The sequence below is a fragment of the Sinocyclocheilus rhinocerous genome, unplaced genomic scaffold (assembly GCF_001515625.1).
Source record: "Sinocyclocheilus rhinocerous isolate Xijiao unplaced genomic scaffold, SAMN03320098_v1.1 scaffold147, whole genome shotgun sequence".
Taxonomy (NCBI): domain Eukaryota; kingdom Metazoa; phylum Chordata; class Actinopteri; order Cypriniformes; family Cyprinidae; genus Sinocyclocheilus; species Sinocyclocheilus rhinocerous.
Genome location: NW_015651498.1, coordinates 914,907 through 933,472, shown reverse-complemented (window position 1 = coordinate 933,472; position 18,566 = coordinate 914,907). Strand labels below are relative to the sequence as shown.

General features: G+C 34.6%; 1 protein-coding gene across 1 annotated transcript in view; it reads left to right on the top strand.

The window, feature by feature from the left end:
- Window positions 1-18,566, top strand: part of LOC107712948 (sarcolemmal membrane-associated protein-like) — a 53,257-nt gene that overhangs the window by 21,569 nt on the left and 13,122 nt on the right. Inside the window, exons 5-14 of the mRNA XM_016518348.1 lie at window positions 4,133-4,169; window positions 6,132-6,194; window positions 7,278-7,373; window positions 7,543-7,614; window positions 7,695-7,835; window positions 8,234-8,398; window positions 8,942-8,978; window positions 11,240-11,417; window positions 14,495-14,601; window positions 15,023-15,082. Coding sequence (XP_016373834.1) covers window positions 4,133-4,169; window positions 6,132-6,194; window positions 7,278-7,373; window positions 7,543-7,614; window positions 7,695-7,835; window positions 8,234-8,398; window positions 8,942-8,978; window positions 11,240-11,417; window positions 14,495-14,601; window positions 15,023-15,082 — 956 coding nt within the window. The remainder of the gene's footprint in view (window positions 1-4,132; window positions 4,170-6,131; window positions 6,195-7,277; window positions 7,374-7,542; window positions 7,615-7,694; window positions 7,836-8,233; window positions 8,399-8,941; window positions 8,979-11,239; window positions 11,418-14,494; window positions 14,602-15,022; window positions 15,083-18,566) is intronic.

The following is an 18,566-nucleotide window of genomic DNA, read 5'->3' as shown; positions in this document are numbered from 1 at the left end:
CATTCTTAGAATTTGAAATACTCTATGTAATCTTACACTGCAAAATAACTCAAAAAGATTAAAAGATAGCATCATAATTATTTACTGAACCCTTAAATTAATCACAATTATATAATGAAAGCCATCAAATTAATTATTTAATTACAATTAATCGCGATAATCGTGATAATCGGCAAAGCCCTAAAAAAGACAATTAATCGCAACGCAGTATGACGAGGATCGTTTTCATTTTAAAACATAAACGCACCAGTATAAATGTAGCCTTACGTCTATGGGGGCTGGGACACATTCACACTACAGCCTCACGTGCGCGCCTCATCTCTGAGTGTAACCGGTGTAAACTAGTAGGTGTGTTCGACTTGACGCGAACTGACTGTGCAGACCGATCGGTGTATTACAGTACCACGAGAGCTAAAGAGAGCAGACTGCTCCGTGCACTTTCGAATCGCTCTCGCGGATGTCAAACACTGATCGATCTACGTCGCTAGTGCTGCAGGCTTATTGGCTCACTGACGCTGATGAGATTAACCCCTTAGGTATCGAAATTTGGTACCGAACGACGAGACGTTTTTCGATACTCTATGGTATCGAGGCAATTCGGTCGGTGCCTAAAAAGTATCGAACTCGATACCCAGCCCTATTATTATTACTTTGATAAGTACACTTTAGTATCCAATAATAATATATTTCTGTCAGAATTTCTTCAACTTTTATTTTTATGGGTTATCGCAAAGATCTTTGAGTTTGTGTATGTATTTGACGGTAGTTTTTCTCAAGTGAAATGGTGTAAAGCTGTTGAAGTGACTCTCAGAGCAGCTCTGGAGATAAAGTTATTGTGTTCATGTGTCATATATTGAGATGCAGACGTTGAAACACCGTAAGTGTCACTTGTGTTTGAGTTTGTGTAGTAGATGAAACTACGGCACTAAACACACAGAACATGCAGACCTATTAGCCACATATGCACTAACTGCCTGTCATCACATTTATTTCTGCTGTGTGATAGGCTGTTAGATTAATTCATGCTGAGTAAAAATGTCTTGAGCTTATTTCTTATGCAAAATTGCACATTTTTCAAACATTTGTCTGATGCATTTTTGCTATTCGCAATTCAGAAGCGAGATCGCGCTCACGCGGAGGAGCTTCAGCACGCGCAACACGAAAGCCCTGTTTAATTATGATAGAAGAGAGAACTAACCGATAAGAATACCGTTAAAGTACTGAATCGATAAGCAGTATCGGTAAGAGTAGTAATACCGTTAAAACCTTAACGATACCCATCCCTACACAAATATTAGTAAGGTAGTATGCAGTTCCAAATATAACCCCTCTCTGCATTACATGTGATATGCCACATTGATAAGGATGTTTGTGGATCACCATTATGGACATCCCACGAGTGCTAACTTCCCCCATGTCTGCTGGAATGCTCTCCAACCCGTCGGCTTTGTTTTTTTGCACGAGTTACTGAGCCGATGCCGTAGGGGCAGACAGCCAGAGGATCAGGTTCTGCTACTATTGTCCCGCCTAAGTTTCACTGCGTATGGAAATTGAAAGCTCTTCAGATGGGTTTGGAGCTCTGAGGGACTTTGGAGTGTTTTATTTCAGAAGAGTCTGGAACTATCACATGACAAGCTCTTGAACTTTGACCGCTGTTAGAGGCGTGGATGGTGTCAGACTGTGTGGAGCGGACAGAACTGCACTGTTTTGATTTTGCATAAGCGACGAGGATCCTGCCATGTTATCGAGCTGCTAAAGAGAGCATGACTGCATGTTCTTCTGCAAAGAGCCTGAAAGAAAAATATCAAGACCACAGACATAGACGCGATGACCGCCAGAAATCTGCTCCGCTGATGGATATCGCACTATAAAGTCTGCTTTTCCTACGCTTCAGGTAACAAGACTTTTCCAAGAACAGGGATCGGCAGGCTTTTAAAGGAATGACGCACGCAGTAAATGTGGGAAAAAATGCTTGAAATGTGAATTGTATCCAGCAGGAATTTTTTATATGGGTGTGTGTTGTTGAGGCCTGAACTATTTACTCATCATTTCTCTCTACACGTTTTATAATTCACTCATCTGGATAACTGGTGTTTAATATAGCTTTAAGGCTGGTCATTTAACAATTAATATACTTAAAATCAATAAGTTGTGTTTGTCTGAACAAGGCCAGAACAGTTATCGCATGCTGATTTTTATTATTATTTTTTATTAATGTGAATTAATGCTTTAATGATTATTTTCTTTTTATTATTTTCTTTTATTTCATTTCATTTTATTTTTATTTTTATTTAATTTTAATTTTGTTTTATTTAATTGAATTTTATTATTTAATTTTATTTCATTTGACTTATTTTTAATTTTATTATTTTACTTTATTTTATTCTATTTTTATTTTATTATTACTTTAATTTGTACTTTTTTAAAATTATTTTTATTGTTTTATTTTATTAGTATTTTATTTTATTGTTTTATTTTATTTTAATTTTTTATTATAAAAGCATTTTATTGAGCAAAATATTGTGTAAAGTTTGCAGTATTTCTGTCCAAATGTATATTTATGCAAAGTTTATTTTGCAAAGTTTATTACATCATATTTGGCCTGGATTTAAGTTTTGGAGAATCTTTGTCATGTTTGATCTGAATGTTTTGTTTGGTTAAGGGGCATCATTATGCATGTTTTTCTAGTTCTTCAGGGTTTATGGTTTGGATCAGGGTTTATGGTTTATCAGGTCGTTTGCTCCATTTCTCCAGACTCTATTTGGTTAGACTTACTTCACAAAGTCCCAATGACAGACAGCATTTCATATTCTGTTTCTGCCTGGATTCTCTCTAGAGCTCAAAGTCCACAGGTATCACCGCTGACCTTTTGAACCCACAGCCTATTTGTGTAATTTAAGTGAAAGAAACTGTTTAAGTGCAGCTTTGGCAGCTGGAGAGCTGATGTGGAGGGACACAGCTGGAATCAGTCAGCAGATATCTGAGTTTTGATTAATAGCATGTCTGAGATTAATAGCCCTGAATTTCACTTAATAGGTTGTCGATGGTTCTTTTTATTGGCCATATCGCAGTGCTGTATATTACACTATGTAATATTACAAAGGCTGTCAGGGTTTGAAGAGATGTGCAAGGGTTATTAGAGTTAACAAAAACAAAAAAAACATTCGCGTTACTTGAAATTAAATAAACTTTAACTGAAATATATATATATATATATATATATATATTTATATATTCTCATTTTAATTTAGTTGAACTTGATGTACTACAGCAACTAAAACGGAAATAAAAAAAATATATAAACTATATACAATATGTACATAAAAAAATAATAAAAATGACAAGAAAACAAACTAACATTACAATTAGTTACTAAAACTTACTAAAGTTACTAAAACTAAAATTAAGGTGAAAATATCAAAATAAAAACTAATTTATATTAATAAAAACTTTAATAGCATTTTAATGAATATAAAAGTATTTCAACTAAAATTGAAAAAATATTTGATAAACTAAATGCATATTGAAAAAACAATAACTAATAATGGCAAACAACAAAAATTACAGTCACAAGTACTAAAACTTTCAAATGAAAACTGAAAATATAAAAATATTCAAAATACTAATAAAAACACTAATAGTATTTCAATGAGAACTAAAATTGAAAGAAAAATTGATAAGGACAAAAACACAAATTAAAGAATTAAAATAAACTTAAATATAATATAAAATATAATTCATTATAAAAACTAATTTAAATGTATTCATAAAAACTATAACACTATCTCATTGAGAATTAAAATTGATATAAGTGGATAGAAACTACATATACATACTAAAAAAAAACGAATAAAAAACAAAACATAAAAATTTTAACCAATACAAAATGCTAATAAACACTGGTACAAAATAGATTAAAAAAACAACACTGATAGGTGTTTGACTACATCTGTGACATGCTAATAGTTTGAAGTTATAAAAGGGCAGTACTGTAAAAGATTAACAGCGCAAAGCTGAATCCCTTGAGTGAGTCTGCTAGCAAATATTTGCAGCTAACTTTCCTCATGCATAGTGTCAGTAGATCCGTCCCGATCTCTCCATCAACCATTAACAATCTGTCTTTCTGTTCCAGTGTTGTTCCGGCACCACTGCCACTGGCTATTGATAAGGTAAGCGCTCACGACTGCCTTTTTAATGCATTATATATGAGCTTGTTTTTGTCCAAATTAAACAGTGGTCATCAATTAATGTTTTCCAGTTCATTATGTTCTTATGTTTTTTGGATACCAAACAGCATGCAGCTTTGCCATGTTGTCTCAAAGCAGCTGTCTTATGAATGCCATTGATTTCTAAGTCTTTGCTTTGAATCAACACCTCGCGTTATGTGCCGCTATCTGAGGTTTGCACGCTGCTCTCCGTCAGGCTGTTATATGGTGTGTTTGTGAACAATCCTGGAGGTGGTCCAGATGAAGTTAGATAATGCAGTTATCCTCTCATGCCATGCTCCGTGTGGGATGCCTCTGTGAAGCTTTAACAGGGAACAATTCGGTTGTGTGGCGAGTCATTCCCAGAACAGAGGTGTCTTTCTTTAGAAGTTTTAAATATGTACTCATGCTTAATCATGTTCGTGTTTAAGCCGAGATATAATAGCATTGTTCATTGTGTGCTTTTTGGTGCATCTAAAGTCAAATGCTATTACTGACACCTTGTCGATCAGATCTCAGCAACACTAGACACGCCTGCTTCCCAGTTAACATCATTTAGTGCATTACTAAAGTGATTTGTTTAAGGTACGGTTGTTTGAAGTACATTACCATTTGAAAGTTTGTGGCTGGGAAGATTTTATAATGCGTTTAAATTAAGTTTCTTATGCATACCAAGGCTGCATGTATTTATTAAAAAATATATTAAAATTAATTTAACAGTATATGGCCATCTGTAGGCATTGAGAGTCCAAATGCAAAGATGTTGCATGTAGAGATTAAATGATTCAGTGAGCTGGCCTTGATATGTTTATATTTATATATTTGATTAATAAAAAGGTAACTATATATAAGTTATGTATTTTATTATATATAAAATATTTTATATAATTTTTAAAACATTTTTAATGCAATTTAAACATTTCACACACACACATATTTTTTTTTACACAGACACAGACACAGACACACACACACACACACACACACGCAAGCAGCCATTGCTCTAGTCTTCAGCTATTTTTGATTAATTTAATGCATACAAAAAATGTATTTCAGTCAAACAACTAAAAATATACTGACTAAACTCTTGAATGGTAGTATATGCATAGTTTTTGAACTAATATTGCTCACAACTTCTTATGCTATAGAAGACAATAAGTTGTGACTCTGCTGTAGCAGGTTTTAAATGTAGGAGCCTAAAAGTGAAGTAATAATGAATGTTTAGGGGAGTGTGTTTCGAATTCAGTCAGAAGTTTTAACTTGAGCAGATGGATTAGGAAAAACAATTGGTGAATGACATCATCTGCATCTGTGATGATGACAAAATCATGCATGTGTAAATCATTAAATCATCGTGCTCAGAGTCTCCGTCTGTTCTAATGAAGACAGTGTGGATGGACTGGTGTCCGCCTTAAACCCCATGAATGCAGGCCTGCCAATGTCACGTCCGTTTCCAGTTGCATATAGCACTTCTATATCTGACCGCAGCATCTGACGCTGTCAGTATAAAAATACTTTCCACCGCCTCTGCTGTGGGAGCGTCTCCTCATGTGGATTCAATAAATGTAACTAAACTTGAGTCACGATTTCTTTATTTGGATCGTTAGGGTTACAACTGCTAGGAATGAGGCAATTCAATTTAAGAGCTCCATATGAGGAACAAAGCCTCTATTCATTTAGACTGGGACCATCCAAGGCTATCTGCCAGTTTTCACCTTTTCAGATGATGATGTTTCTTTTGGTGAGACTGAAAACGGCTTTTGACTTAAACTGTGCTGCTGATTCAGATGTATCAAGGACAGCATGTGAAAAGATGCTCAGTAGATTCAAAGTGTTTTATTGAGGCATGCAGATATATGGTTGTGAGATGGATACACTGTGTGCAGATTTCTTTTTCACTGCTTTTTTTCACTTTCTGTCATGCAGGTGTCCGCAAATACACCCAGTATGTATTCTCAGGAACTGTTTCAGCTCTCCCAGTACCTGCAGGTATGGAGCAACACTGACCTCTACTGGCCATCTAAAGACATTAAGAGTCCAAATGTGAAGATGCATGTTGAGATGTTTGTCTGTTCAGTGAACTGGCCTATAAATATAAAATGTACTTATATAGTAGTATTGTTATTAATCAGTATTAGTATTATTATTATTCAAATAAAACCAGTATATACTATATATAGTCATTCACTTCCCCCAAAAAGAATCAGAATCAGAATGAGCTTTATTGCCAGGTATGTTTACACATACGAGGAATTTGTTTTCATGACAGAAGCTTCCGCAGTGCAACAGAATGTCAGTAACAGGACAAAAACACAGATAATAAAAAAAATAATAATAATTTAGAACAAGTAAATAGGGAATAACAATATACAAAATGATATACTTTAAAAAAAAATGTTACTAAAAATATTACATATATATTTTACAGTATATAAAATATTTTAGTATATTACCGTTTTTTCTTTGTTATTATTACTATTATTATTACACTATATATGTATATTATTACTAATCAAATGTGATTTGTTTAAAGTTTGGGGTCGCCGAAAAGATTTGAATGCTTTTGAAAGAAGGCTCTTATACTCACCAAGGCTGCATTTATTTAATGAACTATACAGAAAAAACTGTAATATTTGGGAAAAAATATTTCAATTTAAAATAACTGTTTTCTATCTGAATATAGTTTAAAATATAATTTATTCCTGTGATCAAAGCTGAATTTTCAGCAGCTATTACTCTGGTCTTAAGTGTCACATGATCCTTCAGAAATCATTCTAATACGTGGATTGGCTGCTTAAGAAACATTTCTCTTTTTTTTCTTTTTTTCTTTTTTTTTGTGGAAACCATTCTAAATATTTTCAAGATTAAAAAGAACAGCATTTATTTGAAATAAAAATTTTTTTTAACTATAATTCTTTATGTAAATTAACAATATTGCAGTCTTTACTCTCACTTTTGCTCAATTTAATACGTTCTTGCTGAATAAAAGTATACATTGAGTAGTATAAATATTGTATATTGGTATACATATTAGAAATCAGATAATGTTGATGTCGTGTTTGTGTCCTTCAGGAGGCCTTACACAGAGAGCAGATGCTGGAGCAGAAGTTGGCTACTTTACAGAGGCTGCTGCACAGCACACAGGAAGCATCAGAGAGCAGCTGGCAGGTACGGCACACATCGCAATTAAAGAGAAGACCATTATTAATTATTCAGAACAGATGGCTTTTTATAGGCATGTTTAGTAGTGCTCAGAATATGTTACAGTTATGACTGTTTATTCCACTATACTTCTGTATTTGTCATGATGGCAAGGTCTGTTTATGTGTCTTTCCAGGCTTTAATCGATGAAGACCGGTTACTCTCTAGATTGGAGGTGATGGGGAATCAGTTGCAAGCATATTCAAAAGTAAGGCCCGTGTCTGCAGATTTGGTTCTGTGCTGACAGAAATATAGTTCCTGTTTCACCAAAGCATGTTGTTTTCTCAGAACCAAACAGAAGATGGTATCCGAAAGGAGCTTGTAGCCTTAACAGAGGACAAACACAATTATGAGACGACAGCCAAAGAGTCCCTGAGGCGGGTCCTTCAGGAGAAAATCGAGGTGGTCAGGAAGCTGTCCGAGGTGGAGGTAAAAACACATAAAACTTTTATTAATGCCTAAATAAAAGAGCTATTCTAGAGAGCTATGTTTTTATATATGCATGCTGCATTTACTTAATTTTATATACAGAAAAAACTTTAATATTCTGAAATATTACAATTTAAAATAACTTTTTTGTATTTTAAAATGTTATTTATTCCTGCAATCAAAGTTGAATTTACAGCATCATTACTCCAGTCTTCACTGTTGCATGATCCTTCAGAAATCATTCTAATATGCTGATTTGCTGTTAATGAAAAAGCAATATGCAACTTAGAGTCTTTACCATGATAAAGGACGTTTTAGATGTAAAGCATCATACCCAGTTATATCCATTAGATGTTTTCTGTTGTATTTGTTGCAATTGATCCGTTTTTGTGTTGCAGAGGAGTTTGAGTAACACAGAGGACGAGTGCACACACCTGAGAGAGATGAATGAACGCACACAGGAGGAGCTCAGAGAACTCGCCAACAAATACAATGGAGCGGTCAATGAAATCAAGGATCTCACAGAAAAGATCAAGGCATGTCTGCCGTTCACCCAATGTCCCGCATAAAACCTGTTAATTTGCTAAACCTGTTAAAGAAATAGTTCACCCAAAATGAAAATTTGCTGACAATTTATCACCCTCAGGTCATCCAAGATGTAGATGAATTTGTTTCTTCATCAGATTTGGAGAAATGTAGCATTGCATCACTTGCTCACCAATGGATCCTCTGCAGTGAATGGGTGCCGTCAGAATGAGAGTCCAAACAGCTGATAAAAACATCACAATAATCAACAAGTAAGCCACACCACTCCAGTCGATCAGCTCACATCTTGTGAAGTGAAAAGCTGCGTGTTTGTAAGAAACAAATCCATTATTAAGACGTTTTAACTTTAAACTGTTGCTTCCAGCTAAAATACGAGTCCATAATATTGCTTCCTCCTGTGAAAAAGTGATCTTGTCTGAATCAGGAGAGGAATATGCAGATCAAGCACCGTTTACAAGCCAAAACATCTAAAACAGTTCTAAACAAATATGTGGGCAGCTTTTGATGTGAGAGGACAACAGGATGACTTTTTCACTGGAGGAAGCGCTATAATGGAACAGCTGCAGGAGAAAAGCATAAAGGAAAACAACAGTTTAGGTGAGTTGGAGACGCATGCGTCTGCTAGTGTGCTGCTAACCTTGCATCACCTCCTTGATTAATTCAGCATGGGAGCTCGCCTTTGGTTGCCTGTTTTTCATTTTTCATTCTGTCCCTCTTTTTTTCTGTCTGTTCGGCTTTGCTTCCGTTATGACCTGTTCTGTCTTGAAGGCCTTGACCTTTTGCATTGAGCATGTGTGTTCAAGTCCGCACCTATGTGTACAGTTTTGGACTCTTACTTGACTTCCTCCCCCCCAATTTGGCCGTTTCTCAATATGTTCTCCCTGTGCATTTGATTAATTAATCATTATATGAGGAAGGTAGTCTGAACCAAGCTGGTTGGCCTGTTTAGTTATTTGTACTAGACTTCTTGCTTGATGATAAAGCTCTGAATGTTCAGGACCCATTTTATTCTACCACATTGCTAATTATTTAGATTTTAAGTGTCATTTAGTCAATGTTTAATTAGGGTTGGCGCTAAACTCTGCAAGAAGATTGGACACCCCTGGTGTCTATGTAGTTAGTACACAGCAGGGCACTAGGGTTTGAAACAGCCCAAGAATCACTTGGTTATTTATATTCCTGAACCGATTTCTACAACTACATTCTCTGGCAATAATAAGAGAGGCAAATGAAACTACTGATGTGGCGCGCCACAGACCACAAACCTCTTGGCAGAGACGTTTCGCTCGCTGAACTTTCCCTTTATCATTAATTTCCATGAAATATACTGATCTCAGGAATGATTAGGATAGCGTAACGTGTTTTTTTTTGCTTCAATAAGACCTGTGTAGAGAACATCAGCCTGTGCACAGCCAAAAGTGACTGAAAACTTCAAAGATGCTGTTGTTTGGCATCAAAATGTGTGGTTGTTAAACCACGAATGGTGCGCATGCCATTACACAACAAGGCCTTTTGCTGTAAGAGCATAACTGTACAGGACACTGACTTGAAGCTTTTATAATAGGGCAGCCAGGTGGAAACAATGGAAGTTTACAGGGCTGCATGATTTGGGGTAAAATGTAATTGCGATTTATCTGATTTAAAAAAATGTGATCGCAATTGGAATTGGAATTTATTTATATTAGTTAGTTTCTGGTTTTATATGCTTGTTTGTAGGGCTACACAGTTTGCCCAAAAAATAATTGATTAAATATCAATATGACTATAAAATAATAATAATATTAATAATCATAATTTGTTGTTATAATTATTATTACTACTACTACTACTAAATAAAAGAAAATTAGAAATATTGCTTTCGTAATGCTATTTCACTGTAAAAAAAATCATGTATTAAAAAAGGATAATACAACAGTTAACCAAATAAATGTAGTATTTTATTTTACAGACTCTAAAAGTACAATACTAATATTTATGGTTCTTAATTTCTTAATTTAAATTCTTAATTTCTTTTTCAAACATTAAACAATAAAGCTTTTATTTTGAAAATGTTATTTAGAAGATTCCCAGACAAATTCAGTATTTTTGAAACTTAGGGAATGGAATCTTCTACAAAAACATAATTTAATAAAAATTTTTACATTTTCTTTTAATTATTTTTCTTTTTTACATTTTTTATAATGAGTTCCAGGTTTGCTGTGGTTGTTTGTAGGGCTGTACAATTTGGCTATAAAATTGTATTTGTATATCAGTATAACCTTAAAATAATAATATTATTATTATTATTATTATTAATAATCATCATCACCAGTTGTTAGTAGTAGTAGTAATTCTTCTACTTAATAAACAAAATTTAGAAGGATTACTATTGTAATAATGCTGTAATATTTCACTGTAAAATAAAAAAGAAAGTATTTATGTAATATAAGTAATATAATCACAGTGCAACTATAAAATTACAATACTAATATTTATAACTGCCTCAATTTCTTTGATTTTAAATGTTAGAGAGAGCTTTAATTTTGAGCTTTTATTTGGAAGATTCCCAGTCAAATTCAATATTTCTGAAATATAGGAGGTGGAATCATCAATTGATTTATCAGTCCCAGACCTCCATGTCACAGTGTCTGACCCTGAGGTGACAGGTGAATGACAGGTGTCAATCAATCTCTTCAGGTCCATGAATAGCTGCAGTCTCCCGTCTGTGTCCTTGTCCCGCCCTCTGCATCTCTGTCGGTTCCGTCTCATGTTGTATCCTGTAGATCTGGCTTCTGTTTTAATATCATCTGATGCCCCTCGATGTGGGGATTTCTTCCATTTGCTGTTCATTTAATGGAGGGTTTTTCTTTCTTTGGTAGACCACTTTCTTTTAAAGAGTGGAGGAGACTGCACTTTAATCCAACAGTACATTGAGTGTCAATGTGAGTACACAGCATTCTTTCCAACGTCTTCCTCAGCCGTACTAATAAACCATCTTATGAATCAACACCAACGCAGGCAGCAGTTATTCTCCTTTTACTCTGTAAAGGGAGGAAGGTGTTTACAGGGACATAAAATATAGCACCGGCCTGCATCATTTTTACTCAATATACTTGTTTCCTACTAATTTTGAGATTAGTGCCTGTTTTGCTCAAGCATGTCCCACCTTTTCACAAAATATGATGCATTTTGTAGCATTTTTACTTTTGACAAGCATTTGTAAGGTGAAGCCGTCTTGTATTGTCCCTTAATCAGCAGAAAAACACCACAAAGACATGATTCCTGTCTTCCTCTGAGCCAGATTACAACTATTTGACCAAATTAAACAACTGCAGTCTCTGGGTGGCAGGAATGAGCATTATGGTTATTTTTAGCATCCTCAAAGAGCATGATGAGCTCTAATAAGATCATAATTGTCAGTGAAGTTTTAGCTATCTGTTTATTATTATTATTAAAATAATAATAGTAGGTATACTACTTGTTGTAAGTTTCATTTACGTTTAAAATAGTTTAAATCTATTTGGCCTAATAATAATAACGGGTAAAAAAAAAAACACGTTTACGTATTAAAATGTTTAAATCAATTGAGCCTAATAAAAATAATAGATATTATCCAAACCATTTGTTGTAACCTTTTCGTTTGCGCTTTAAAATGTTCAAAATCATCCAGCTTAATCATCATCATCATCATCATCATAATCGGTTATAAAAAAACAAATAAGCTACTTGTTCTAACATTTTTGTGTACATTGACATTTTTTAATCTATTCTGCCTAATGATAATAATAATAGGTTTAAAACAAACTATTTGTTGTAGATTTTGTTTACTTTTTAAAATGTTTAAATACATTCAGCCTAATAATAATGATATTAATAGATAAAAATAACAAAAGCAATTTTTTCATTTACATTTTAAAATGGTTGAATCTATTCTACATAATAATTGGTTAAAATAAAATGTAGCGAATCAGCTCACGGGGAAATATGAATAATTAATCATAACTAGTTATAATTGACTATAAATATTTAGATCCGCTGTAAGTATTTACTTGACCTCTCAGGGTCAACTGTCTGTCAATTCTAAGAACGTTCATTTCCTGGTTAAAGGAAATAACTTTCTTACTGTACAATTCTACACAGAGCCTGTAGCATAAATCTGCATGATAGCATGGTAATTTGCAAATGGACTTGAATCGAAATTACTAAAGATTCTCAGGACCCTAATATATATTGCCTATGTACCAACATATAATATACACTCTCGTTTAGATCATCAGGAGACGAACTCATAGATATTAAACATGGTAGGCTTACATATAGTTAAGATGACAGAAACGAGTGGTTCCATCACAAGCCTGCATAAACAGTATACAATTTAAAAGACAACATACACAATGACCTGAAGGATATGTGTGTTCATTCAAAGAAAGGTTTTCCTATGAATTAATTAGAGAAGAGTCCATTTTTACTGTGCATTGTGTCTCTTCCTATGGAAAGTGTACTGATTTTCTCTAGTCACATTCCTTTGGGCACTAAAACCAGTGATATCAGCGTTGGTTGCCATGGTGAAACGGGGCCATGAGGTGTTAAGACGCATTTCGGGGGAAGGGTCCATAGGTCCTCATACGGCTTGTTAACTGAGGGGTGTTACAGAGTATTTGTTAAATATAGCTAACAAAATATATATATTGTGTGTTTGATTGGTCCAGACGCTACAAAAATAATAACCTGTTTGTTGTAACTTTTTTCATTTACACTTTGAAATGTTTACATCATTCTGCCTGATGATGATGATCAATTTAAAACAAACTGTTTTTGTAAGCTTTTTTGTTTACAATTTAAAATCTTTCATTCTCATTCTGCCTAACAGCAACAACAATAATAATAATGATAGGTTTAAAACATACTATTTGTTATAACTTTTTCGTTTATACTTTAACATTTTTAAATCCAATAATCAGTGCAAAAAAAATGAGTAAATTCACTGTGTACCAGGTAATAACCTCATGAAAGCTCCTCTGTGTGATGAGGTGGCGTTTAGACCCCTCAGTCTCTTCAGATTAGAGTCTGAGATCACGGCCACACAGATTAGACCATAATTCACTGGTCAACCATTACCTATGATGACATGATTTCGTTATTCTCCCTTCAGTCCCGTTGAGTCACTGGCCGTCATTCTGCCTAACAGCAACAACAATAATAATAATGATAGGTTTAAAACATACTATTTGTTATAACTTTTTCGTTTATACTTTAACATTTTTAAATCCAATAATCAGTGCAAAAAAAATGAGTAAATTCACTGTGTACCAGGTAATAACCTCATGAAAGCTCCTCTGTGTGATGAGGTGGCGTTTAGACCCCTCAGTCTCTTCAGATTAGAGTCTGAGATCACGGCCACACAGATTAGACCATAATTCACTGGTCAACCATTACCTATGATGACATGATTTTGTTATTCTCCCTTCAGTCCCGTTGAGTCACTGGCCGTTCGCTACACTGTGCTTATTCATGGAACACTGAGTTCAGAAGATCTATCATGTGATGTAACAGCAGGAAGGGTTGTTTTTCAGGTCATATATTGATTTAAGTGTGCAATGTTTGGCCTGATGTCTGCAAGTAATGGAGATATCTAGACAGCATTGACTGATAGTGATTTTCTGATTGACATTTAGAGCTTTCATTGAAGAGATACTGAAAATTTGAGGTGCAGTTCAGTCATATCGGATGATGCATTAGTGGTGGCATGCCAGGAGTTTCTTTAGACCGCTGTCACCTCCTCCTCTTCAAACCCCATTTATAACTCTTTTTAGTCCACATGGATACTACAGCAGCGCAAAACTAAATCTGCAACTAGTTTAGCATGTGACTGTATGTCCCTTTGGAAGCCCAGGTCACTCAAATGACCATGTGTGGGCAATAACTACCACCAGCCAGAGAGGATGAACTACAGGGGGCTCATTCACTGCCTGCTATTGTAGATCAAAAGTAATCGTGGCTAATATATTAACAGCCAACAAACACACACCTGTTTAGACATGCAGAGTGAGCCTGGTAAAGGTGGTGATCGCTATATAAGTGTGGTTGTTTTAATGTTGTTTTGAGTTATGATTGTGTCCCCCCTCTCCTCTAAGTGGTCTCTTCCGCTCTGCCTCCATAGAAAACCAAATAGACGCTAAAGAGAGCGATATGTCAGATACCCTGAGCCCCAGCAAGGACAAAAGCAGTGACGACACGTCAGGTGCGTGAAACATGGACACATTTGTAATGTATGAATTGCTGCATTTTGGCTCCTACAGGTTTCATTTATACATCCAAAAATAATAAATATATATGAAAATCTTAACTTTATATTTTATCTTGTATATAAATTACAAATTGTGATGTAAACTTGGTCTGATTTATTTTTCAAACTTTATTTTTGTCTTTTGTTCATGTTTTTTTTCCATTCTGCCTTTCATTTATTGTATTTTTTAATGTTTTATCTTTCTTTCTTTTATTCTTCCTTTGTTTTTTTTGTTCTTTCCCTTTTATTTGTTTTCTTTTTTTCTTCATTTTTTTCTTTTTTGTTCTTTTCCTTTTCCTTTTTTTGTTTTTATTTTTTCTGTCCTTCATTTTTTCCCCTTTCATTTTTTCATGTTTTGTTCTTTCTCTCTTTCCAGACGGACAGATGGATGAACAAGAACTGAACGAGCCCCAGAACAGGGTTTCTCTTCTGAAAGGTAATCCCTCCATTCTTTTGTGTGGAAGTTTTCTTTTCAGCTTCTCTGTCTGAAATGCCAGTGCTGGTGTGTTTGTGTGATTTGGCTGGCCTGAACAGTTAGTCACCCTCTTTATCTGTACTCATTAGAGCTCAGTGGACTGGCATGCGGCACAACAGTGCAGCCTAACAGGGTGTGTTATTCCCCAATCTGACTATATATGGTCTGTATCTGCTGGAGGTGACAGCGGTGGGACCCAAAGGTATTAGCGGTGGGCTCGAGCCGTCCTCCTGGCAGGTGTCTCAGCGTCATCATGGTTTATCTCCTTCCCTCAGATCTTTCCCCTCGCCCCACTTTATGTTCCACCAGAGGACAGTCTGGAATGTAAACCAATTACAGCCCAATTAGACACTGAGTGCTTTCACAATGTCACGTACAGCTGCCGCTCAGATGTTTGTCAGTCAGAAGAAAAGGGCTGTTTTTTTTTACTGATACAGTGCATCACTTTTTAGTTTCTCCAGAATTTTAAATGTGTTTAGTGTTACATTTTAAAACTTTCAGAGTAACTTTAAACGGATATACTAAAACTTCTTATGAACTGCTTAGCAACATTTTGGCAACCACCAACATTAGCCTACAACTATGGCGGTGACTTTTGCATAGACAGGCAGAAAATGTTGTTTTTTTAAGTGATGTTTGCTTTAAATGAAAGACCTTTAACATATTGTCTCATAGAAAAAAAATTTAAAACCAGGTTTAAGCAGCAGTTACATTAATGAATGGTGATGAAATAGACACTACAGTGACATGAGCTGAAATAGCACAAATCTCTACTGGTAGTTTGTTTTCTAGTTGTCATAGTGGCTCCTCTAAATCGAGGGCATTCGCCCCCTTCTCATGCGGTTCATCTCAGATGTCATCAGCTCAGTTGTGACTCTCACCCGCTCAGGCGGAAAATATCGAGATCATTCATCTACTTTCACCCTGCTGAGTCAAATCAGACAGCAGGACATTTGACTCCCACACATGCATTTCCATTAAGGCTCATCTATAGGGTCATATAATGGAAAACAGGATTTGAGGAAGTATTATACAGCCATACTACATAACGTTCATAATGGATAATTAATCCAATTCGAAGTCCACAAAGACCATTTATTGGAACTATACCATAAAAGCAGCTCATTCAGAAATCAATATGATGTCAGTCATGAGCTCATTAACATATGGCCGACCATTTTTACATATTCATTGCCTGTTGAATATTCAGCAACTTAATCCACTCTAAGTGTCAAATAGCTTGAAAAATGATTATTTGAGATTTAATTATTTGTGTTTTTGATGCAAGACACCTTGAGTAAAACTAAGTGGACTTTAAAGTGGAAAAAAATTTGTGAAAGTAGAATATGGTGTTATTAAGCTCCTGCTGGGGCAGAAAAAATCCCCTGGTAGACGCTTTGTGTGTTTAGTTTTAGTTTGGCCATGTGCGACTGGTGAACTGTATCTGTATCTGTCCTAAATAAGAGATATGACACAGCAGAAACCTCAGTGTTGGCTATTCAGAATGTCACCGTTCATTTTTCTTAATGTCACCGTTCAATTCATCTTAATTCAGTCATCAGCTCTCGTGATGGCAGTGAGCTCATGTCCTTTAACGGGACGTCAGATAAGGAGCGCTGGCTCGGATCAGGGAGGAAGTGCCAGTTTCAGCACCTCATTGTTCGAGGGCACTCTTGAGGAAGTGTAGGACGTGCCAGGCAGACTCAGAGGCGGCCACGACCAGAGGGACGTGTGCTGCAAGAGCTTTTCTCTACTTTATTATTTCTTCTTGATTTAAACGGGGACTATTCTTCACTTGAGTAGCATGCATATGTTTCCAGCTGAAGATAATGAGGAGAAATCTGGATAGATACTGTAAATCACACTTTCTGGTGCAATAAAAAATACTAAGCTCATAAGTGGACCTTAGGTGTAGTGCATACTATGTCAAGTTGCTGAATACTCAGTGTACATTGATATATAAATGTATATACAAGTTATCTTTGGAAAATTATGGAGAATTTTGATTAGGCATTAAGTGCATTAATTTTGTGTAAAATTGGGTGCCAAGCTGAAACAACCAATACAACCAAGGGAAGTTATCTGCTTTTTCATCCCATTAAATAAGTGGTTCTCAATCCTTTTGACTCCAAGCCCCTCCAATCTCCAAAATACCCCCATGTGTGCATGTTTATGGTACTTCTACTGTAATGAGAAAGCTGCTTTCCCCCCATTTTTTTATTTATTATTTTTTAATAATTTATAAAATTAATTAAATACAATTAAAATAAATAATAATAAAAAATATATAATCAATTATATTGAAATCAAAATAGTAAAATGTCTGATTTCAAAATTTCAGAACATTCAAGAACTGAATGTTCTTCAGGGTTCAATAATGAATTTAAATTTTTAAATTATTTTTAACACGCAAATAGCAATTCTACCCAAATAGTAATTTCTACTCATAATATTTTAATATTAAATGTAATAATATTTTAGAGCTTGACATAAGAACATTTTTTATTCGTTCTAGAAATTTTCACGACTTTTCCAGGTCCAAAAGGTCTAACTTTTAAAATTCATCAATATATCCAGGTTTTCCCAAGGCTGCGAGGATCCTGGTTCTTAAATAAAAATGACAAGTTGGGGGAATGAATAAGTGTTATTTATTATCATTTAGATACTATTATAGTTCTTATTTTTATTTATTTGTTTTTGTTTTTTTTACTTTTTTTTTGTAATTTTGTTTTATTTATTTATTTTTTTATAAGTATTTCTGTAGTTTTTTATTATTTTTTTTTTCCAGCTTTAATTATTTTAGTACCATCAAGTTTTATGGCTTTAGTTAACTATAATAGCCCTGGAACAAAATATGATGACAGTTTTCACCTTGACTTTTAGCTGTTTTTGCTTATTTATAAGTTTGTTTTGTCATATATTAAATCATTTTAAGCCTTTTTTGGCCCCCTTAAAAATGTGTTTAGGCCCCGTAGTGGGTCACGGCCCCCTGGTTGAAAACAACTCTGATCCCATGTGTTTGTGAGGCAGATATCTTTAGTCAACATCTTAATTGTTCAGTTTATAATAGTCATTCAGAATTCTGCTGTATTTGTCTTTTATCATAAGACATTTCCATTTGTTTTTGCATAATGATTTGATTTGTCCAAGCTTTTGTTATATGTGACCCTGGACCACAAAACTAGTCTTAAGTGTCAATTTTTCAAAATTGAGATTTATACATCACATGAAAGCTGAATAAATAAGCTTTCCATTGATGTATGGTTTGTTAGGATAGGATAATATTTGGTCGAGATACAACTATTGGAAAATCTGGAATCTGAGGGTGGAAAAAAATCAAAATATTGAGAAAATCATCTTTAAAGTTGTCCAAATGAAGTTCTTAGCAATGCATATTACTAATCAAAAATGAAGTTTTAATATATTTACAGTAGGAAATGTACAA